The 25,004-nt window shown below is 36.6% G+C and overlaps 1 protein-coding gene across 2 annotated transcripts in view; it reads left to right on the top strand.

Annotated features, from left to right (window-relative positions):
* Positions 1 to 25,004, top strand: part of edil3 (EGF like repeats and discoidin domains 3) — a 296,005-nt gene that overhangs the window by 147,621 nt on the left and 123,380 nt on the right. For both annotated transcript variants that reach the window (XM_031897510.1, NM_001100213.1), the window contains 1 exon segment: positions 11,890 to 12,003. In XM_031897510.1, coding sequence (XP_031753370.1) covers positions 11,890 to 12,003 — 114 coding nt within the window.

Genomic DNA, 25,004 nt, shown 5'->3' on the forward strand with positions numbered 1-25,004 from the left:
AACACAAATTTTATATATGTTTTAAAAACTTGAATGCCTGGCATTTATTAAGTTCAAACCCCCCAAAAACGCAAATGTAAAAATTCACTAAAAACCTCTAAAAGCTTGTGAGTTTCTAAAGAAGTCAATGGGAGTTGTCCTAGGCAAAGTCACGCCACATTTGCAAACTTGAGTTTGTAAACTTGACAATTTGAGGAATTCGAGTTTTTTATTCAAACAAGTTTTCCTTATTAATAAATAAGCGACCATTCAATCAAGTTTATTCGATTTAGAAAAACAAACTTGAAAAGTCATAAATAAGCCCATGTATGTTTAGAATGTTAATCTGCCATAATTACAGTGACTGAAATGGTATCAGTTTAAAGCTATACATAACACTGTGCTTGTCCAACTACATGTAATTGCCTATCTAACAATGATTCATTATCATAATAAACGAATTACAGTATATTGTGTATCTTATCATTTGTGTAAGGGGGAAAAGGTCTGGCTATGATACACCAAAGCCATATTAGAACCCAGGATCTAATAAGTTAAGGCAGACACAAACCTCAACTATTAAGTGATTTTAAATTAAATCTTGTCCTTCAGGTTCGAAGAAAGAAAATCCCATTTCCTATCCCAAGTCCTATAGTCTGTGTGTAATCCTGCAACTGCAAAGCCTCGACTGTGTTTAGTTGCTAACCCCAAACTATTTATTTAAAAGCCCAATCTACCATAAAAATAGTCATAGCTCTTGTAAGTTAGCATTAGTCAAAGCTTATTGCAGTTTTGTTTGATATATATTTAGTGAGGAGTCATAAACATGTTCTTTTGCAAGGGGTCCACCTATATTTATTGTTGCCTCAAAAATAATTACATATTTTATGTTGCCCATTCCTTTAGCATGTCATTTATCATTATGTTTCTTAGAAATGTTTTACACTTGCTGATGAGAAAGGAGTACATTTCCATTACAAGATACGTTCAGAATGGGGTCCCCCAGAGAACGCCTGTGCCTTTCTTTCCCATCATGAAAATGAGCATTAAGGAGAAAATTCTGTATTGATCTTAGCCTACTGCTGCTAACCTCTTTGCTGTATGTTCATGGAAGAACCAATATGTTAGTATACATTCAGTGAAATATGAAATATTTATAATACCTGTGTTATTAAGGCTAGGATTGATGATACATGTCTAGCATTGACTTTCATCTATGCTAATCATTAAAATGTTTTGTCTGACAAGCCATTTGGCGGAACCATTATCATTTGTCATTTGTACTTTTGCAGTAGGTTCCCGCTCCTGGTTGTTCCAGTATACATAGAGAAAAGGAAAATAAAAACATATAGTCATGAGGTAATTCGCCGAGGGATTACCTGAGCCACTGTCTAATGCATATTGATGTGCTCTAGTTTCCTTGGAGCCTTTGTAAGGTGACTATACTTTTTTTAAAGACAGGTAAAAGTAGATTCTATTAAATTCTTTATGAGCACTGTGTGCATTAATGTTATTTTTAAAGAGACATCAAACAGAGAGCGTGCTGAAACATAGACATATCTAAAGTAAACTAAACAGACAATTTACGATATTTTTTACAGAACAATAAAATTGGTTACAACTCACTTATAGAATATCAGTGACACAATAATATATTAAGCTTTCACATAAAGTAATACAATTTCCTGAATTGGATAATTCAATAATGTAAAACATTAAAAATTGTATGAATTGTTATCCCTGCTTGCGATTTGCATCAAACTGTGCCACTGCTGAGATACATTGGAAAATTCATGCAAGCTCAGGCATAAAAAGCACCCAAGAGTCAAAGTGCAAAGGTTGGTGTTCCCTCTTGCTTATCCCAAATATTCACACAAAAAAGCTACAATTTATTAAGGCTGCACCTGTGCCCAAAATCTTTTATTTTTTGCCTTCTATAAAAAAAAACTTTTTGTTACCATGTGCCCCTAAAAGGTCCCAATACCATTAACTGGTCCTGACCCCTTCATTGCCATAACTTCAACCCTCTAAAAAAAAAAAGGGTCTTGTAATGAGGTGGCAAATATTTTATTTTGGAAATGTAAATAGTTGTGCAATATTCCATAAGGCTCCTGTAGGGAGGATTCCCCTTCAGGAGTGCAGGAGCCAGGAACATCAGTAGCCAGACAGACGTCTGCATAGCCAGACCAGAGGAGAGGTTGTATCTTGTTAGGGCTACTGAATGAGTTAGGTGTTTTTGGTATCAACTCACTCTAGGAGTGAGAGATAGCTAGGTAAGCCAACAATGACAGCCTGTTGTTCCAATGGGAATGGAGGTGTAAGTATTTGGGAAGAACCCACAGGCGACTGTATGGAAGTTGAGTTGAACAGTTCAGGTTTAGGTTAGTGGGAATTTTGTGGAGCTGTAGTGAGACAGATCTTGAGAAGCTCATGCACTGTATGCTGGGCACAACAGAGATATAGGGTGAAGGTGTTATTGGGAGAAGAGTCCCCCCTTAGTATTGTGTAACTAAAATAATCTGAGATTAGCATTAACTAGCTCTCCAATCTGCCATTGCTACACCTGTGAGAAGCTATCCATTGAAGTCTGTGCATTGGTTCATTGTGTCACCTTGTGACATGCCTACTTCTTGCAGCAAAAGCCTTCCTAGTCCCCTTTGCTTTGTTAGGGAGCTATCAGTTACAGGTAGCCCTGTTACAGGCTTGTTGAAATGTTGATAAATTATTTATCTTTATTTCACAGTATTTATACAATCAAAGGTCTGGTAGGGCAATGGACTTGGCTTAGTGCAGCTTAAAGGACATGTAAACCCCACACACAAAAATTGGTGTGAACAGCCTCTTTGAAATCTTTCAATACCTGCCACTCTGGTTGTTCAGATGTTAATATTAAGGCTGCAACATCTCCTTAATTACTTAGATTTCCTTCTCCTCCTGTAACCCACTCGCCCCCCCTTTGGGAATTTGCTTTGACTTCTGGCTTGTGGGCATGCTTAGTTGTTCTAAGCTCAGATTACTAAACACGCCCCCCAGTCTAGCAGCCAGTGAAGAGATGGCATTGTTGGTTCCCATAGAAACTCAGCACTAGCTGTCTGCTTCAATTTTTATCTCCTAACCTCCTCTCCTGAGCTCAGCTCAAACAAAGCAAAACTTTTATCAAAGACAGTTGTGCCTGTGTGAGCCTGTATTCTTGATGAAATGTATGCTGAATAAGGGTCTGTGTGTGTATGCTGTTTGTGGATTTAAATGTATCTGATTATGTATCAGAGGAAAAATGGCCATCGGGTGGGGGAGACGTGCCCAACTGATATACATTGTAGGCAAATGTAGGCTTTACATGTCCTTTAACTTTATCAGATCTAGTTCTCTATGGTTTTTTAAAAGTTCCAAAGTGTAAATTTCTTTGGGGTGATACTTCTACAATTTTGTGTCAACACCAAATAGATTGATAGATAGATCCCGTTGCTGTCACAGAGCATTATCCAGCAGTCAGAAATTTAGAGATTTTCTTAAATCTTGCAATATTTACACAACATCTAGGGATGTAGAGTTTCTAGTCTAAGTTTTGCCTAAAGCAAAAAACCCTAGCTACACACCGGCTGTTGAGCTACAGCTCTTTTTTTAAGGATGCTGGGGGTTGTAGCTTAGCAACAGCAGATCTTTACTTTTAACCCGTTTGTGCCTTCCCCTTCAGACCACTGGCTTTAGAAAGCTGCTTTATAATTTTATTTCAGAAGTAGGTGTTTGTCTGTTCCTTTTCAAAACTACATTTTCTTCAGCTTTACACTTTTAAACTGTTTACAAAGATTTATGTACATCAGTCTCATACCTCATTAAAAAAAATACTCCATCTAACCTGCCAATTATTTTCATGCAAAAGGTTAAGATTTTTCTTCCTATAAAATGACAGCAACTTATTTTTAATTATTTAACTGAGATAAACATCACCCAGAATTTCCTTGGAATTGCATTTATATAATAATGTTAACTTAATTATACTTAGGGGCACATTTACTTACCCACGAACGGGCCGAATGTGTCCGATTGCGTTTTTTTCGTAATGATTGGTATTTTGCGATTTTTTGGACATTGTCGCGACTTTTTAGTAGTCATTCCGAAAGTTGCACAAAATCTGGCGATTTTTTCGTAGCGTTAAAACTTGCGCGAAAAGTCGCGCCTTTTTCGTAGCCATTCCGAAAGTTGCGCAAAATGTTGCGATTTTTTTCGTAGCGTTCGGATTCATTCAAGCTTCAGTATGGTGACTTTTCTTGGGCCAGGTTGGAGCTGCAGAGTGCCATTGAGCCCTATGGGAGACTTTCCTTGGGCCAGGTTGGAGCTGCAGAGTGCCATTGAGCCCTATGGGAGACTTTCCTTGGGACAGGTTGGAGCTGCAGAGTGCCATTGAGCCCTATGGGAGACTTTCCTTGGGCCAGGTTGGAGCTGCAGAGTGCCATTGAGCCCTATGGGAGACTTTCCTTGGGCCAGGTTGGAGCTGCAGAGTGCCATTGAGTCCTATGGGAGGCTTCCAAAATCATGCTAAGTCTGAAAGTTTCGCCCGCTGCTTATGAGCGCTCAATACGAAAAAGTCGCGACAAGATATGAGCGAATTGTAATGGCTACGAAAAACTCGTGTTTTTTCGTGGAAATCGTATTGGTAACGAAAAAGTCGCGACAATTTCCGAAAAGCCGTAAAGGCGCCGAAAAAATCGCAAAAAATACGAAAAAGTCGCAAAATGTTCGTTTTCCAATCGGAATTTTTCCAATTCGGATTCGTGGGTTAGTAAATGTGCCCCTTAGTATGGACATTAGGAATAGGGGCATATTTATTATGCTGTGTAAAAAAACGGCGAGAAAATTTGCCACACATCGCCAGGCTTTGCTGTGGAAAAAACAGCATAAAATCGGCGTAATTTTTTTTCTGCAATGTTCTCCGTTTATTTTACACAGCTTTTTACGCCGTTTTTTCTGCGAACTCGTTTTACACATTACCCATAATGTGTGTGAAGTTATTTTTCTTAGGTTATGTGTAGGTGATAGACCAGATATGGGATCCATTATCCGGAAACCCGTTATCAAGTAAAGTCTGAATAACAGGAAGGCCGTCTCCCATAGACTCCATTTTAATCAAATAATTCAAACTTTTAATATGAATTTCCTTTACTCTGTAATAATAAAACAGTATCTTGTACTTGATCCCAACTAAGATATAATTAATCCTTATTGGAAGCAAAACAATCCTATTGGGTTTATTTAATGTTTAAATTATTTGTAGTAGACTTAAAGGGATTCTGTCATGATTTTATGGTGTACTTGTTTCTCTTACTCTGTAACTAAAGGAGCCATGAATCGTGTGAGCCGGACTTGGATTTTTAACATTGAGGGCTATTATCATTTGTACCATTAGGTGGGGCAAGTGAGAATTTTTAGAAATACAGGTGTCAGGGAGCTGCTATCTTGCGACCCTCCCATTGTTCTGCTCATCGGCTGCCGGAAGGGAAAGTGAGGGAGGTGATATCACTCCAACTTGCTGCACAGCAGTAAAGTGTGACTAAAGTTTATTAGATCACAACTCACATGGCTGAGGGCACCTTGGAAACTAACAAAATGGCAAACTTCATGTCAGCCCCAGGTCACACTATTAACTGATGTGTTTTGAAAAAACAACAAAAAACCTTTATCCCTTTAAGGTACAGAGATCTAAATTTGGAAAACCCTAGGTCCCAAGTATTCTGGATAACAGTTCCTCTACCTCCTGTATCTGCATTTTGCTAGCCAGCTATGCCTAATGAGAAGAACATTGCATCCTATACTGGTTTATACAATCAGAGGATATAATGGGACAGTACTGGACCTGCTACTTTGTCTGAAAAGCTCAACATTACTTTATTCTGAAGGCTCTAAAAAATGTCTTGTCTGCGCTTTTCTCATGTGGTAGAGCTAACCATTCTTATAGTTGCTCATCTGTTCTACCTTCAATTCTTCCCTCTTTTACAACAATGTTTATTGTACAATGAAAAGATCTGACAAGTGTAAAATGCAGACTTTCAGCCTAGAAAATGGGACAGTTAAAAAAAGCAGAACACTACCACTAATTGGCAGGTATATATTCAATAACTATTTTATAGACAAACAGCGTGAAATGCATTTAAGTGTCAGGAAGGAACAATAAATCTTATATGTGGGGCATTTCTGAAGTCACACGGTTGTCCCATGGAGCTAAAGCTGATGGTAATGTATCTCTGCTGTTATTTATAACTAGTAAGAGACTGAACTTTGGAAATGTACCGCAGCGTAATTTATCAATTGCATGATAAACGGCATATCCCATATTGCCACAAGGAATTTCATCATATGTGGGCAATTTGTTTTATACATATCAAACTAAAATACTTGTCTTGCCAAGGGAAAATTGTATATGTTTAACCTTTGAATATCCTGACAGGGATCAAAGCCCCTTGTCTCTATACACAATATAGCAGAAAGCTCCACAGTAAGAAAGTCCACATCTGAAGCTACTGATTTATATTCACATATGCAGCAGTCTGCTTACAGTTTGATTCGGAACACTAGCTATATTGGTAGAGATGGGTCTGTAGGTATCCCCAGGCATGGAAGAAAATAAAATATGCTTGACTAATTAGGAGTAATATTAAGTAGAAAAAAAGGGCAACACTTTTTAATTTATCTGCTTGATTGTTCTACTTGTTCTTGACTAGTGGACTAATGGAAATTCCCAGCTTTAATTATCTCACCTTCTGTCCAGTACCAGAGGGGCATTCTGTAAAGAAGGAAAGCACAGAATATACACATTGTACTTGAATATCTTCACATTTGTAATTGAAACTCTGAAAATTGGTTTCTCCTGCAACTTTACTGGAAACTGTAACAGAAGATATCTCACACTAAAGGCTAATATTTTATATAATATGGTTTTCAAAAATATTTTAGATCTGTTTAATCACTCTAAGGGGCAGATTTACTGGTTTGGGAATATGTTGCCATTTATTATGTGTCGAAAACACGAACAACGGAAATGTAAAAATATCTGTAAAGCCATCTGAAAGCTGTCAGGGTCATGTAGAGGCAATGGGAGATGTCCGAGGCAAAATGTCGAAATTTTTACTGAATTCGTGGTCCACGAAAATTATTTTTGTTTCATTTAATTTGTTTGCACTTCTTATATTCAAGTCCTTTAATGGAAATTAAATTATTTGTGTTTCAAAAACCTCTAAAGCCATAAATGTTGATAAACCTGCATGCATGGGCAAGTTTATGGGGGTTTATTTTTACGATCCAAGAAAAAAACCCGAACACAAACATACTAAAAAATATTCTTAAGAACCACGAATAGTCAGTATTTATTATAGAAAAATCTGCACAAATTTGCCAGAAAAAAACTTGCCAAGTAAAAGTTGGTGAAGGTTCAATAGAACTCAATGAGAATTATCTCTAACAATTTTATTTATTTATATATTTTCCCAGTTTATTAAAACACTCACATTTTTTAGAAAATAAATGGAACAATGTAATTGTTGCCAACATGAAACTTTTTAGACAAAACCTGCGCAGGAATATTCTGTCAAGTTTTTTCTTAAATAAGGGGCATTTGAGAAGATTTTGAGTTTTGTTGCGGTTATTTTTTCACATCTGGGTTTTTTTTTTTTTTGTGAACTCAAATTTTGATAAACCTGCCCTTAGATATGACTCGTGATAATGAGAAATGTTTCATAAACAGAAAAGAGCCAGCAATTCTTCTTGAATAAAGCAGTGAATTTATATGTGAAAAATGATTTATTGCCAATGAAAACAAATACTGGATATATTAAAGAAAAAATAAAAACAAAATAATATAAAGGAATAAGATCCCGTAACTGGAAACCCATTATGCAAAAAGCTCAGAATTTTTAGAAAATATTTTCCTTTTTCTCTGTAATAATAAAACCGGGCCTTGTACTTGATCCCAAGTATATATATACAGTGTATATATATATATATATATATATATATATAAATAATCCTTGTTTGAGGCAAAGCAATCCTATTGGGATTGTGCTATTTTCACCATTTCACAATTTTTTTTTGTAGTTTTACGAATTCTTCACCGAACCGAAATGGGACAGATTCACTCATCACTAGTTATGCTTCCAAGAAAGGTTTATGATAGTGTATACCCAGGTGGGGAAATAGTCATATGGGTGGCTCTAACGGAAGTTGTAATAAATGTATATTCACCCTATTGACCAAAAGACCTTAGGGCATGAATTCATAAATCTGATTTACCCATAACATGTTATTGTGGATTATTGTGTACTCCAACACATTCTACTGTATAGTTATCAGCTATTGTGCTTTTTGAGTACTGGGATGTATTTTGATCATGTGAACCTCAGCTACAATATAGTTTAATTATTTGTTCTGTAAATTCCTTGTTTTCATTGGTTGTTATATCGTTAAATACAAATCAGTTTGTTGCTTGTACTTAGCCTATGACTAGAATCCAGACGCTCAAAGTACATAAGACTATGTTGGACATACTCCCAGAATAAGCTGTGATTATTTTACACTGCATATGGCATATTTCGCGCACTTTAGCAAAAAGTTCTGAACTAGACACTCGGACTCTTCAAGAATTCTACTACTTTATTTAGCAGTTATGTGTGTGTGGTGTTTGGGGTAGTCTTTACCATACTTAAAAACAGTTTTATTTTAGAGGCCCATTTTAACATTCAGATTTTTGTGGTTTAATAGTTTTCTAAAACCAAAACTAAACTAATTTCCACAAATGCCAATCATTTATCCAAGATTCAAATAGAAAAAACATGAACAAAAAAAAGTTGTGGAAAAAACAAGAAAACTGGGATTTTCCACTTGTAAAAGGGGCATTTGCTGTTGACTTCTACATGATCTTGACAGCTTTTAGATGGAATATATCACAATGGCATTTATCACGGTTTTGTCACATAATAAATCATGAAAAAAATCACGTTTTTTACACAACAAATTAACTTTTTTGCCACCCAAAAAATCAGCATTAGTAAATGCCCCCCTAAATGTTAGTTATGAAAATCGGCACTAAACTCATGCAAAGTACGAGTTTGAATCCCGAAATTAGTAAAATTTGGATTAGATACGATAATTTCTGATGATTGAAAATGTCACGAAAATGCTTACGAAAAAAGCGCAATAGTCACGATAACATCATATTGGCGATCCAAAAGTCACAAAATTTTCGTACTTTGATAAATGGGCCCCTAAGTGTCTGTTGGCTGCAAATTGTTAGCCTGTGCATGAAGTACTGAGGTACATTAGTTCATGTTTGCTTTTCTGGACAGGATTTTTTCTAAAAATGAAATGCTCACATGGTTTTAGCTGGTTAACTTTTTATTTATTCATTTATTTTTTGAAAACAATCCTGTCCAAGGGGAGAAAAAGCAACTGATGCAAGAAAATGCTAACAAGTTAAAGAACTCACTTATGTTTTTGTCATCAGATCACACAAACCCGACCTACGAATCATAAAAAATCAGCCCCCAACAGTTATATCCCCTTGCTTTTGTGTTGAACGCATATGAATTAAAAACATTACTTTCAACAAAATACAATTTCAGCATTCAAGAATAAGAATGATTTCAAAACTTCAGTGGTGTTTTGCAGCCTGTAGCAATGTGCCACAAGAAAATAAACTACAAAAGCGTTTATGCAATTGAGCGTTGCCTTTCTGTGTTTAGAGAGCCATTATGAATTCATATCCTGCATGCTTTGCATACTGATTATTGTTGGTGGATAGAAATGAGTGTAGTGAATAGCTCTTGTTATACATCTGGTGCTGTTTCACGACTTTAGTTAATAAAGTACCTCACACTCTCAAAATAAGCCAAAGGTGATTGGCCCTTTTTGAGAATAACTCCACCCAAAACTTTGGGGACACAAAGGCTGCTTCAGTTTATTTTGACATTGTGTTGCATTTCTGGTGATATTTGAGGATAGGATGTAATAATGAGTCCCAAAAAAGCTGGGTTTTCAACTTTGGCAGGAAAACTATGTTGCGCATGGCAATCCCAAACCACAGGGCAGTATATGGATTCCTGCCTAGGCATGCTTGTCTGCCTATAACAGCCACCGTTGGCTTTTTGGCCTGGCCCTCAGCTCCTGGCAGTGTAGGACTGGCCCACCAGGATACCAGGAAAACTCCCGGTTTGCACAGGTGTCAGTGGGCCCTTCTGCTCACACAACCTTTTGCCTTGTATGCCACTACCATGGCCATTACCAATTCTACATAAGAAGAAAGGATAGATAATAGTATGTAAAAAGAACGAATGAAGAAATGAAAGAAAGTGAGAGAAAAGGGAAGGAAAGGTGTTCTGGAGAGTGGGCCAAAGGTCTAAGGTTTCCTGGTAGGCCTTTGGCACCCCAGTCCGACACTGGCTACTGGGGTTCTGCCAAAACTTACTGCATCAGAATCCAGTGATTCCCACAGGGTCAGGCACCAGAGCCAAGTTGGGAAGGAGCAAGTAATAGAAGTGCTAGACTTAATCAGACAGCCTAGGTCAGATCCAGATTACTCTAGGATCAAAAGTCAGGAAAAGTCAGGGTGAAAACCAGGAAACAACACAGGGGACAAGACCAGGGAAGCTGGAACCAGCAACAGGATTTAGTTCTCTTGTAATGGGCAGTGAGTGCAAAGCAGGGAGTTATATAGGCAGGTTGATGGTTAACACTGAGCACCTGTGGCCAGATTAAAAACAGGTGAAACAAGCCATGTCTACTTGAAAATACAATGATACCATTAGGACCTTAGCTGTAGGAACAGGATTATTTCCAAGCAGGATGTTACACAATGAAAAAGGAAACAGTTTAGTTATATAAATTAATGTATAAAATCAGTCAGAGTTGGGTAGTAGTAGGATTAATTGATCTGTAGGCATAGAACACATATGGGAGAAAGTATACCCTGGGTCTCAACTCATTAAAATGGTGCCGGCCATAGTGATTTAAAAATCCCTATACTGTTATCTATGCACATCTGAAAAACTGAGGACTGTGTAACTTTGGGCTGCTCTGTTCTTTTATGACTAAGAAAACATGTAACATAAACACTGACCTTGCATAATTGGAAAATGTTACAGAATATGCATTCATGAAGTACAACACGACACGTTTAAGACTAAATTATTAGACAATAGCAAAAATGGCTAGGGCTATGAAGGATCAAAGTTATATATAAGAGCCAATGTATAATGATTAGAGATTTATGCCTATTTGATATCTTGGCTGGCCCTCAAACTACAGTAGTGTAACTGTGGTGACAGTGTTTTTACATAACTTTACCTCATTGTGAACTCAGAAAGAACAAAATAAATTACCAACAAAGGTGGCATAAACCTTCATACGCCGAAAGCCTCTAATGTAGACGAAAGCAACAAATCCTACATAGCTTCTGCCAATTCTGCATCAAGAAGAAAAACATTGTTTCAACCTCAAACAGTCAATCCTATATATTGCTTATATCAACAGTTTCTAGATTTATATGTACTATTGTAATACTGAATCTTCTCTATATATATGTAAATAATGGCTTACATATAAATCAATATACATTCTATTTGCTAGGATATAACACAATTCTAAAAAGTAATGGATATAACGTGTTAGAAAGCACTGAGGGGTGAATTCCACCTGCTCGGAAGCTCAGGATCCTGGCCATATCCAGAAACCAAGTCTTTTTATTTAACCCTGTATATCTCTGTCTTTCCACTTTTGTTCACAATTCAACTCTTTTAGTCTAAAAAATCAGTGTCTAATCAATATTCAGATCATTTAGATGCCCTGCCCTTCTGAACCCTCTAACTTTGCTTTGAAATGGAAGGTTGTTTTATGTTTACTCAAACAAAACTGTGATTATTTTTACAGATGTTAATGAATGTGAGGCTGAGCCTTGCAAGAATGGAGGTATATGCACAGATCTGGTTGCCAACTACTCGTGTGAATGCCCTGGTGAATACATGGGAAGAAACTGCCAATACAGTAAGTACAGTATTACTTTCTTCATATTAGTGTTGGGCATAAATCAGCCCTTGAGATGTTTTGAACTACAGCTTCCAGTACCCTGGCAGCCATCAAGTATCATTGGGATGCTTCTAATGGATTGTAATTTAACAACATTTTGAGAGACAGCTATTGCCCATGCTTGTTGTACTAGTTGTTGTGCAAGTGGAAACCATGGGCCCACTGTATATCCCTTATGCTGTCAGGTCTGGATTCAGAATGGGGAGCAAAGGGACAAACAACAGGATAAATAGGATAAATTGAGCAAATCAGTACATTATATATACAATATAGTACACTGAACAGAGGAAACAACCAATGATCTGTTTTTGTGCTAATGCATCAAAATTAGGGATGAGCAAATCTGGGCCGTTTCGCTTTGCCGGAAAATTCTCAAATCTTTAAAAAAATTCTCGAAGCAGTGAAAATGTTGCATATTTTTTTCTTGATGCTCGCAATACTTTTTGTTTATGCAGGAGACAATTTTTTATTGCACGGCGAACTTCTCCGGGGCTAATTATGTTGCCCATTTTGCAAAAAATCCATCAATAGCGAGAAGCAAAAATTCCCCGTGAATCCATGTCTGCTAAAAAATTTAACCCATCACTATTATACATTTTTCCAGTGTGTTGTTGTGAATGGAATTTATATGCTTGGTGTTTCTCTTCTTCTGAATGGCTCTATCCCTGCCAACCATAGTCTTCTTATATAAATATTATATATTTAATTTAGCCTGTAATACTATATGTAGAATACACCTATTTTAACTCTCATCTTTATGCTTTGGAGAACTATAATCCAGCCCAGCAGACTGACCAAGGGCTTTATTTCATCATTTTGATATAATTTGGCTACCTGACCCACTATATTTAAAAGCACAGTTCTATATCATTGATATCCAGCCTGTGCCCTTAACCAGCCACATAACCAAAAAAGTAATATGTTTATAAAAATGATATTGTTTCTGAAGTCTTCAGATCATTAATGAACAAGTCAACCGTCAAGTCTTAGGAATTATACTTTCAAAACGTGAACATTTGCAGAAGGTGATTTATTTTGTAAAAAGCCTGTTGAGTTCTATGAATACAAGCTGTATCAATCATGCAAGACTGGCATCTGCTTAAATTGCTTGCAAACTGCTCTGCATATCAAACACCGACTAAAGCTCCAAAATCATCTGCAAATCAGTGCTATTTCCGTCATGGGGTCGAACTAAATCCCACTTCTCTCGTTCTGTTGCTGTATTAAAACATGGTTATCCTTCAGAGCTTAGATTTAATCCGTTGTTTTTAGCAATAAATGTTTATAATCGTATAGTTAATTGGACTTTCAACTCTGCAAACAAAGAAAGAAAGAAGTGTTTTTTTTTTTCTTTTTTTAAATGTTCAGCTTTCATTTAAGGATACCAGCAGGAGTTCTACCAGATAGTGAAAAGCAGAGATGATGAGTAGGACGATGCGGCTAAAGGTTACCTATTTATTATGAAAAGCAAATATTACTGCTAAAGCTGCTGTGTTCTGACCATTTTAACCTTATTGCGTGGTGATAGCTCAATTATTATTCATATGTTGTTTTTTGTGTTCTTGGGTTTTGTTCGAGCTTAAATGATGAACATTAATAGGGCTAAACTCTTGTTTGTTACAGTCATGAAAGCTTGGAAAATGGTCACATACAAAGTGGATGTGAATATGATTTACACAAAGTTCAAATGTGAACTAAGGAATTTATTCTGATTTGCTAAGGTTACTGGCTCTACCAGAAGACTGAATTTGAGAGTGCCTGAATAGAAAGACTACTAGTTATAAAAAAGAACTATTTTATATTGTCACTAAACATACAAGAAGGTACCATGTACATCATACTGAATGCTGAATTTGTTTTAATCAGTCTACTAAGACAAGATGTTGCTGGAGTTTGCCAATTGAGGCTATGATGCACTGTTTGTTAGCCCCTTGTGGACTGGCTAGTCTCTTAGGTGCTTCCAAAACATTTCTCCAAACCAGAAATTCAAAAATGAAAACTTCTTTGAGGCCACTGGGAGCAACATTAAATAAAACCTCTTGTAGCTTCTGTAGTTGTAGTGAGACCCAAGTGAAATATGTGTTGAATATGAATATACCTACTGTAGGGGATATTGGGATTCACTCAGATTTCAGACGTACCAATAACTTTTTCATAGACAGAGACAGTGATGCCTAAGAAGGTATTTGCCTTGTTTTATTCATAGCAGGGTACATTCCAGTACTATGTAAAAATTAAATTCATTCTTCTGAAACATAAACAGGTCCACTAACAGTCCAGATATCTTGAAAACCTGCCCTGCCTCAGCCACTATTAGGGCAAATCAAAAGGGTCATTTATCAACAATGGGCAAATTTTCCCCTGGGCAGTAACCCATGGCAACCAATCAAGTTGTTGTCTTCATTGTTTTACCTAAAGCTGGCTGGAAAAAGCCAATCACTGATCGGTTGCTAAGGGTTATTGCGCACAGGCCAATTTGCCTAGTGTTAATAAATGAACCCCACTAGTTTTGTATTTTGGCATTTTTCCTCTGCTCTCCAAGCCACCAGCTTGCTCACACTTTCAGGACAAAGAGAGAGATAGAGAGAGAGAGAGAGAGAGAGTAAGAGAGAGAGAAAACTCACTCAGAGACCCCATCCTTTATCCACAAGGGAAGTCTGGTCTGTGCCGAGATCTATATTGGCTTTTCAGACTGAGTAAAAAAAGATATTGTTTTATTTAACATTTGGTCTGTCTCATACAGAATACTTGAAAAATGTACCTTCCTTCCAGAGTTTCTCTAGTTAGTTGGTTAGTGTGCCGCATTATTTAAACCTTATTAAAAGGGATGCCACATTGCAGGATTACATTTAAGCAAAAAGTATTTTCTCTGTAGTGATATGGCAGTGCTATGTTTATGAAGTTAAATGTACTTTTGTATTCTCTTCCCTGCCATTGGTATGTCCAAACTGGTATTTAAGCTTCTCATGGAGAATATAATTGGCTTTTTGGAATCTTAGCCGTGTAATTTATGCAAACTTATGAAAATGTGTTATATTTTGTGACAAAACACGGAACATTTCAAAGCATTGTTGTTTCAGAAAATGTTCAGAATATGTAGTTATTTGTTCAGTTACCTCTTAACTATATCATATGCTGTTGCTTTTTTACCATTTTAAGGAGCAATGTTGAAACAAGTGTTTTTGTTGGAGTCCTGTGAGTCTGAAGTGCAAATGTACTTGATTTTAGGTACGCTATAGGATCTGTTATCCAGAATGCTTGGGACATGGGGTTTTCTGCATAAGGGACCATAGTATGGAAATCATTTAAACATTAAATAAACCCAACAGGATTGTTTATCTACCAATATGGATTCTCACAGCTTAGTTACTGTCAAGTACACTATTTTATTACAATCAAGGCACTGTTTTATTATTACAGAAAAAAAGCAAATCATTTTTAAAAATTAGGAGTATTTGCTAAAATGGAATGTATGTGATATGACCTTCCCGTAATTTAGACATTTCTGGATTATAGGTTTCTGCATAAGGGATCCCATACTATAACCTGGTGTAATGATCAGATTACATGAAATTATGCAGAATAAAGATAGATGGCACATTGTGGCTTCTCAGTTGTGTCTGCACCTTTTGCATATTTAGCTCTATTTTATTAACTAAGGCAGGTTTTTAGATGGCCATTGGTTGATTATTATTATTAGCCCCCTAATGTTTCAGCACATTTGATACTCTTCTTCTTTCAAGAAGTAGCTACTTTGCAGCTGACAGCAGTGACCAGCTATGACTTCTATTTGGTATTAATTCAGTAACTTTTATGATTGTCATTGCCATAAACTGGACTCTAATTTTTTTTTTAGTACACATGCCTAAACAGATGGAGAGGAACATTTTAATAATGGTTAGTGTTGGCCATGGTAATCACAAAAACAGCGCAATGCCAAGCTAAATAATCCTTTCCACATGTTAGCAGTATCCTTTTCCATGTGGCACTCCCTGTTTGCAGCTCATCAGAATATTTTGTGCTGCCAAATTCATTCAGCAACAAACACAGAAGGCAGACACATTTTTAGTGATTCTAAAATCAGTTTGGTTAAATCAGTCAGTTCTGATGGAATTAGAATGAAGATTTAATGTTTGTCTCCTTAGGGATCCATTAATAAAAATAATCTGGAAGAGATAGATGAGTTTTGTTAAAATTAGCGTTCCGGACACATTAACTACAGAGGAATAAGCCCTATAAACGCAGTCATAAAAAGTCCTAAATCATACATTGAAATGCCATTAAATAAAATACCAGCTGGAAGAAGCGACAGATCAGAGAATCCCATTAATTATGGAATACCCATTAGCACGCGTTCTTTTTTTTTACCTGTTAAATTGATGAATGTAGCATTTTATTGTTCTTGGTTGCTAACACCGCTCTCTTGGCAGGGATACATTCCCTCAAACTGTCCCTTTTGTTTGGCTGAAATTGTTCCCCAAGGACCTGGACTGCAAGTCACTGTTATATGAAACAGCAAGTGTCAGGCACAGAAGTCTTTACACTTTTATAAAGTTTAGAATAGTTGACACTAGTGTGTATACTAGTGATTGCATGATTAGTGGTTGCACGTGGGGGGTGGGGGGTGTCAAAGAGAATGTTCATCTTTAGACATCAGTCTGACTTTGAAGAGCCCCTGTCAGAAAAAACTTCTTTGTAATTGCAAAAAAATAAATAAATATATATATATGCCTCTTTTAACTGCAAGCATGCTTTACTATTTTCTATAATTTGGTGTGTGTATGGATCAGTGTGAACCTATACATGAGCCTGTTGGACTGGACTGTATAGTTTTTAGAATAGCTTCCTACATAAATGAAAAATGTTTCTTATCACGTTTTTAGGATCAGACTGCAAGATTGTTGGAATACTGTACAACAGACAGATATTGTTCCACTGCACGGGAATGTTACTTCCTGCAAGGGAGGGTTTATTGTTGCCTAGCAATATGATGTCATTTTTGACCAGTAACCTTGTGTGCTTTCTTCTTCCTCTTACTCTATGTTCTCTCTATGAAAAGTTTATGTTGGCGACATGCAACAACCAGTAACCAAGTTACTCCTCACACAGAGGGTGGTATCTTCTTTTACAAAGCAACTGCAAATGCAGTTCAGCTCAGCACTCTGCTAACAAAGATTTCCTTACTTTGTAAGCTTAGTCTTTCTTCTTACACCCAGAGCTATTCTGTAAGGCAGACCTTGTTTCGGGCCTTAGATTCATACCTATTTCGCTCTCACGATGGGACACAAACTGGGCTGTTGGAAAGAATGGTTTTCTTTCTATGTGCAGCCTCTTCAATTCATGTAATTGAAACCTCTGTGGGCTTATTTCTTTGAGTGAGAGAATGTTAGAGTCTCTTGTGCCCTGGTGTTTTGTCTGTCTCTTGGTGTAGGGTTTTTCTTTTTTTGAGTTTAGGAGTATATAGACCAGGGGACCCCAACCTTTCTTACTCATGAGCCACAGTGAAATGTAAAAAGCCTTGGAGAGCAACACAAACATCATAAAAAATCATGCCAAAGGTGCCAAATAAGGGCTGAGATTGGCTATTAGGCAGCCTCTATGCACACTATCAGCTTACAGGGGGCTTTATTTGGTAGGAAATCTTGTTTTTATTCAACCTAAACTTGCCCCCAAGTCAGGAATTCAAAAATAACTACCTGGTTTGGGGGCACTGAGAGTAACATCCAAGGTCTTGTGAACAACATGTTGCCCCTGAGCCACTGGTTGGGGATCACTGCTATAGACTATCTATATAGGTGAATTGTAGATGGGGAGTTAAACCCACTGTAAATTCACCTGTAAATGTGTCAGTTGCTGATGCTAGAAGAAACCTACCTTGCATAGGGGTCAGTATAGAGCAAAAAAAATAATCCAGTAGCACAATGATAGATTATTAATTATAAAAGTGTTTATGCAGCCCAATGCATGCAAAGCCAGGCCTATCAATATAACTATATTATATATATTATTATATATCGGATTCTTGTTCTTTGTCCTTTAGGATGGCAATTTTTTAAAATGTGACAATATAAATTTCATGGAATAGCCTTTATTAGTTATTTATACATAAACCCCAAAGATTAATATCAAAACTATATATCCTGCATGTATATAATTATGAATAGGGTATCTAAGTATAAAAAACATGGGTCATTCTGAGGACACACAGCATAAGGATTAGAAATGCATGTTATTAATGTTTTCATGAATAATAAAATTAGTTGGTGGTCTAAGTTAAACGGAAAGTACTTGATATAGATTCTAATCAAGCTTTGTCAAGAGTATTCGGCTGGAGAAACAGTTTTCATAATATTTTAGAAAAAAAGTATACACACTTTAGCTACTGTAGGTTTGCAGTAACATGTACAGAAATGTGTAGGTAACTGCTTCTCCACTCACAAAGACCTGCCCTTGTGTATTTAGAGTGAACCTTCACCCTTACTTAAATTAAAGGACATGTAAACCCTACATTTGTACTGCATATATTTTCTCCGTTCGCCAACACCATCACAGTTTCCTAAAACAAATTGGCTATTTTCCCTTTCACACATTATTAAAGACATTTACATCTGCAGACAGCACATGTGTGCTGTAAAGTTCATGCAATAAAGAATGCAGGCTTACACAGACAGATAAAAAGTCCTTGGACTGAGTACTGTAATGATTAAACTGAGCTCAGGACAGGAGGTTAGGAGAAAAAGCAGGTTTCTCCAGCAGAGTGCACAGCTAAAGCAGAGTTCCTATGGAAACCAGTGTTGCCATCTCTTCATTGGCTGCTAGACTGGAGGGTGTGGTTAGTAACCTCAGTTGAGAAGAACTGAGCATGATCAGTTAGCCAAGGGCCAAAGCAAATTCCCAAGGGATGGGGCCAAGTAAGTTAGAGGAGTAAGGAGTAGGAATCCTAAGCGATTAAGGGCATGTTGTAGCCTTACTATTAACCATTTAACAACAGGTATCTATAGATTTCAAAGAGGCTATTCACTGATTACATTTTTGGGGGTTTACATGTCCTTTAAAAAAAGCAACAGCATTCATTTTGCAATGTAAATGTGGAAACTTGGTAGTTCTCACAAGGATGATGAGGTAATGTTTTGTTTTTCACTGGTATAACACCTTATTAATATGTGTTGTATTTTGCTGCAAAATAATCTAACAAGCTTCTGTTTATATTCTGCACTAATTATTCCATATAAAGTGTTATTCAGCCTAAAACTAAATTTAAAGCTTGGTATGTTTAAGTTGCTTATAAAAACCTAGCTAACTGATCTGTATATAGCTTGGCTTTGAATTATTGCCTATCTCTATCATAATAATTTACATAAGAGTCGTTTATGGACATAGATACACTGTATCCATTGTAAAATAGATACTATGGAGAGCACATATTGGCACAATGTAAGGTACTTACATCAGTTTGCGTTCCTGAACTTTTACATGCTTTTCAGGTTGTCCATCTTGCCTCTTCTGATGAATGGGCACAACTCTGGAGCTACCACCACCCTGGACCTTGTAGCAACTTCAGGGTTCCAGCAGTGTGCCTGTTGATACTGAGGAACTCTGGTATTACAGCCACCTTGGACAATGCATTGTTGCAATGTTCATTGGATTTTATCTGAAAAGTGTGTTTGTGAATGTTTCTTCTTATCTTTTGAGTCTGGGCTTTGCAGATCCATATAGATATGAATATTTCTAGCTTTGCATTTGTCCACTTTTTTCCTAGATTATTACTCAAAACTTTGTATTTTCTATCTTTAGACTTCTTTAAACTATGAATAATATGTGTTTATAGTGCACTTTAAAGAGACCTTATCTTGAGCAAGATCAATTCAAGCTAGAGAGTATTCTGTACATTAAGCCTCAGCTATTGTATATTACTGTACATTATACCTCTTACTCTGTAGCTGGAACTGTTGTTTTTCATTTGCTCACTGGTATTTTTAAAGGACAGCAGAACAAAACTCCCACCTTATGAAAATCCATGGATCATATGTTTTTCTGCCTACTCAAATCAACAAGAAAAATCATAGCAGTTTTACTCCCACAATTGTACATGCTGGGTTGCTGGCAAATATGCATTTCATTATTCGAAATACATGTGGATCAGCTGGTATTAAAGTTTAGATTGTTGTTTTGCAACTTATATTAAATATCATGGAAGGGTATCTTGAGTTAGCATTCAGCATTATATACTTAAGTAAAAAAAAGTATATTTTTAGTTAGTGGATTAGCAACAACAATTTGCTTGCTGTTTACCAAAATAAAACATTTTGCTAGGTTGGGATAATTTATTTATAATACACAAAAGACATGAATATCCTGTAAATGATATTCTTATAAATGGGGCTTAACAATGTCATCAGTTTTAACTGGTGCTCAGTGATGTCATTTCTGTCACATGACTCGCTAAAATTTGTGTATTATACTAAATAATGTAAACCCTGTTGTAAAATATGAGAGTATTAGAAGTCAGCTCAGAGTTTTGTGACCTGTAGAAAGGCACTCAGCCTTTGGCCCTATGCTTTTATATGGTAATGGAAATCCATGGTGATTTATAATATCCATCCATTTTACAATAGGGATTACATTATTCACTATATATTTTACAACAGGGGTGCATTTTTCATTATATTATTTAGAATCCTCAACCTGGTAATTGAGGGAATTATTAGCTCTTATAGCAAATGTCCTAATAAATGTTAAATTAAAATGTTATCCTTTTTATGTGAGGAGCTGGGACAAGTTTCAAAGCAATTAAAAATTAGTGGGATAAAGTTGCTAAGATTTTATGGAACCCTAATGGTTTTTGAAAAGGGTCCTATTCAAACAAAGTGAATAGACAAGTAAATCACAAATTTACAGGTATCCTGTAAACTATGACACATACTCCAGTTCTCAAAATATCAGAATAAATGCACTAAAATAAGTTTAAGCTTGCTGGGGCAATTTTTCGCCGTTTCGCAAATCTTTTCAAAGATTCACAAATTTTCCGGCAAAGTGAAGCAGGACAGATTCATTTACCATTAGCCAGTATGGATAAGCGAATCTGTCCCATTTTTTTTTTCACCATAAAATTTATGAAACGGCAAAAATTTGCGAAACGCATTTGTCGCCCTCGTCTTTTTTGTCGCCCACCCTTTTTTTACATGACCACGCCCAATTTAACGCAACCATGCCCAATTTGATGCACAACAAAAATTTTCCCTGCTGAATTTTCGTGAAACAAAACGCCAATGGCGAAATACGGAAATTCGCTGCAAATTCATGCCTGGCGAAAAAATTCATTCATCACTTACTAGCCAGAAGTTTATTCATGACCAATGGGACGCTGGCATTACTGTGGGGTATGATTGTATGTGTCAATTGATGATTTTGTTGTTTTATTTTATTCTCTTCTGAAGGTTGGACTATTCCTTCATTCTGGATCAGTGTCCATGGGCATATGGTTAATTCACTGTACAGGGATCATTTACAAGCTAGCCCTATAAAAATGAGAGAACTTACCACCTTTGAGGTACCTGAAGGCTTGTTAAATCCAGTAGACTGCAATTATCAACAGGGCATTGTACCATGTTCCTTTATTTAATAATAGGAGTGCTCCGGAGTTTTCTAATGCCATATATATAAGAAAAACTCTACTTCCAACTTGATACATAGGAGCCACAGACAAAGGAGCATTTCTTCACAGTACATAACCAACTCACCTTTAATAAATACGGTACACCCTTTAAAATGTCATGACTTTAAATGTCCAGCTCAGTCTAATTATATAGTAAGTACTGAATGATCTTCTCTGGTAGTTTCTATCAATGACCCCTACAAACACAATAATGTCTTGCAAGGATTGTTTCATTAACAATAGTTATAGTAGGAATGAACCGGCAGCATCTTACGGACTAGGATAAGCAATTACAAAAGGCTACAATGTGGAACATCATTACTGTTACAGTCCCTCTTTATGTAGCAGGCCCCCAAAGCACATTATTCAATATGAATATCCAAGCAACAAATGACACAGAAAGACTTTACCATAGGTTAGCCAAGGACACTAAAGCCATACCCATAAACCTTTAATAGGTTCTTGTTAACTATGTACTTTAAACAAGAATGATAAGCCTTGAGGGTCACTTAATAAACACCTAGAAGGTAAGAGGTGGTAAAGAAAACACATACATAGCTATCCTAAAGCACACAGAAATCTGTGAGGAAAATTAAGGCTGCAAAAATATTAAGAAGGTGATGAAATAATTAGATTCCTAAACATGCACTCACTTGTAAATTAATATGGCAAATATTTCTGTACATTTACAGTTTTTGTCACAGTTTTTCACTATACTACAGGAAACACAACATAAGTCTGGGCCTTTCTAATTTTATGTAAAATAAGGAACATCATAGTTGTAAGAAACAAAACGATAGCTGCAGTGTATATGTTCTTCATTGGTAGAGACTGTACTTGCTAAACGACATATAGACAGAATGGTATGGTGATGTGACCACTCCCAGAAACACCCCTTGCTTCTTCTGAGATCCACGTGATTGGCTAATCATTAAACTAATGGCGACAGGCATAGCTTGTAGAAATCTCGGCTAGTTACTAGTACATTGAAGGATATGTCAACCACAAAAATAATGTTTTGCCTAATAAAAAAAAACATAATTCTTTTTGGGGTTGACATGTCCTTTAACTCCTGTAGACTGTTCACTATAATAGCAACATTCTAAACTGACAACATAGTAGTGTTTAAAGTAAACTGTGAGCTTCTAAATATATTTTGCAGAGTTGTACAATAGATGAAGGTGTATCTAGCATTCAAAACACATTCAAAAACTGAGCAGGTAAGGAGGGCTTTGCTCATTAGAGCTTACAGCCAAACATCTAAAAGTCTTCTCTTAAACTAGCCTCTAAAAAAATATTACAGAACAGAACAGAATTTATGTATTTTTGATTGTCACCTCGGAAATGTTTTTTTCTGAGTCAACCATGCACCTAAAATTGCACTAAAAATGTTATGTAGGTCAGATATGGGAGTCCATGCAGTACCCAAAACTAAAACTTTGTTTAGACACTCAAATCCAATATGCAATATAATGGATTAGGGACAAAGCTCTAAATGCAACCAATCTTTGTTCTTTGGGGCTTCAGTCCAATCCATTTGTTTGCCAAGTTTAAATCTGAGCCCCTGTCTCTAAGACTTATCCCTTAGACCAATTCGGCAGCTAATTGGCCCGTGTATGGGCACTACCGACGGGACTGCCCGACAGATTTGCCCATCCCTGGTGGAGGCACCTCAATCTCCCAATGGGTATGCTGGCTATGGTCAATATTACTCTTAGAACCCGTTATGACAGGTAGTGCTAGATATGCTATAAATGTGATCTATGGTGTGGTCAGTCTGCTCAGGATACCCCCTAGGACTTCTGCTGTGAATTTTTGTCTACTGCCCCTCTCCCAGTTTGCCCTACTTGCACAAACTTTGTACACAAAACAACCACGCTTATTTTCAGATAGAAGTTAGCTTCACACCTGTAATAGCTAACATTAGATATGACCATGCTGAGGGACTTATGCATATACATATGCTTGTATTAGGAAAATTAAAAAAAAGGCTTTTGAGAACTTAAATAGAATAGAGCTAAATAAAAATACAGGCGAGAAAAAAATAATAGCTTAATAATATATCTCCAAAGGAAAAAAAAAAAAGATTAGTCCACTGAAAATAAACCCTGCATTATTTTAAATGTAATTATTATAATTTATGCTGTGTTCCACAGCTACCCCAATCTAAGGTTTCGTGAAATTAGGCATGATGGCAATTATTTACTTTAGCATCCGTTCCCAAAAGATCATTAGGGCCATTAGAGGACATTTAGTAATGTTCAGGTGGAGACCTCTGACAAATATCAGGCTCCATCAGCCTGTACAACATATTTGTAATGGTGACCCCCCCAAGGCCAGGGATCTCCAACCTTTTTTTCTTGTGAGCCATAAAAAGTGTTGGTGAGCCACAAAAGCATTAAAAAAGTTCCTTGGGGTGTCAAGGGATAAGGGATGTGATTGGCTCTCTGGAAGTGCTATATGAACAGCTGGCCTACAGGAGGCTCTGCATGAAGTTAAACTGTGTCTCTGTTCTTCCAAAACTGACTCCAAGCCAGAAATGTAAAAATGGGAACCTACTTTGAGGTCACTGGGAGCAACATCAAAGGGGGTGGTGAGCAACATATTGCCTGTGAGCCAATGATTGGGGGACACTGCCCTAGGCAATCAGCTATAGGGTTACCCCCAGCTGATATTTTACCTGCCTACTGGAATTTTGCTGGCCCAGTTGACTGAAAATGTTCCTTGATTCCAATATTTTTCTTGAATTCATTATTATATTTTAATATATCAAACTGGCAGAAGATAGCAAGTTTTTCTGCATGGAATATATTTTATAGCTCTACATTATATTTCTATGTAGTTTGGTTTGAAGGGTAATAGTGTAGTTATTGCAAATAAATGGTTGGCTGAACACCTTTCAGCATGATGTAACATTTTGTACATAACCAAAGACCATAAAACCGCCCATATGAGGAGGAAGTGAAGTGTATTGCACTATAAAAAAAAATCAGGAAATGTTTCAAAGTCATTTGGCCTAGGGCAAGAATAGAAAGCTTTAAATATTTACTGTAGAAACAATTCTGGCCTTGCAACAGATAATGCATTATTAACTCTTGTGCTTCAGGCATGGGATACAGTTTTAGATATGTTTATTAGGTATGACTCTTGTATTTCACCAGTTTCTTGTCCATTCATGTTTCTCCTCCTTGTTTCATCTTTCTTTTCTATTTTTCATGTTTATCTGGCACCATTCTTATTCCTTTTTTCCGCCATTGATCATCCCCAATTTCTTTCATTCCTCTTCTATTCCCTCTTTCCTTCT

This window comes from Xenopus tropicalis, chromosome 1 (genome assembly GCF_000004195.4).
Source record: "Xenopus tropicalis strain Nigerian chromosome 1, UCB_Xtro_10.0, whole genome shotgun sequence".
In the NCBI taxonomy this organism is placed as follows: domain Eukaryota; kingdom Metazoa; phylum Chordata; class Amphibia; order Anura; family Pipidae; genus Xenopus; species Xenopus tropicalis.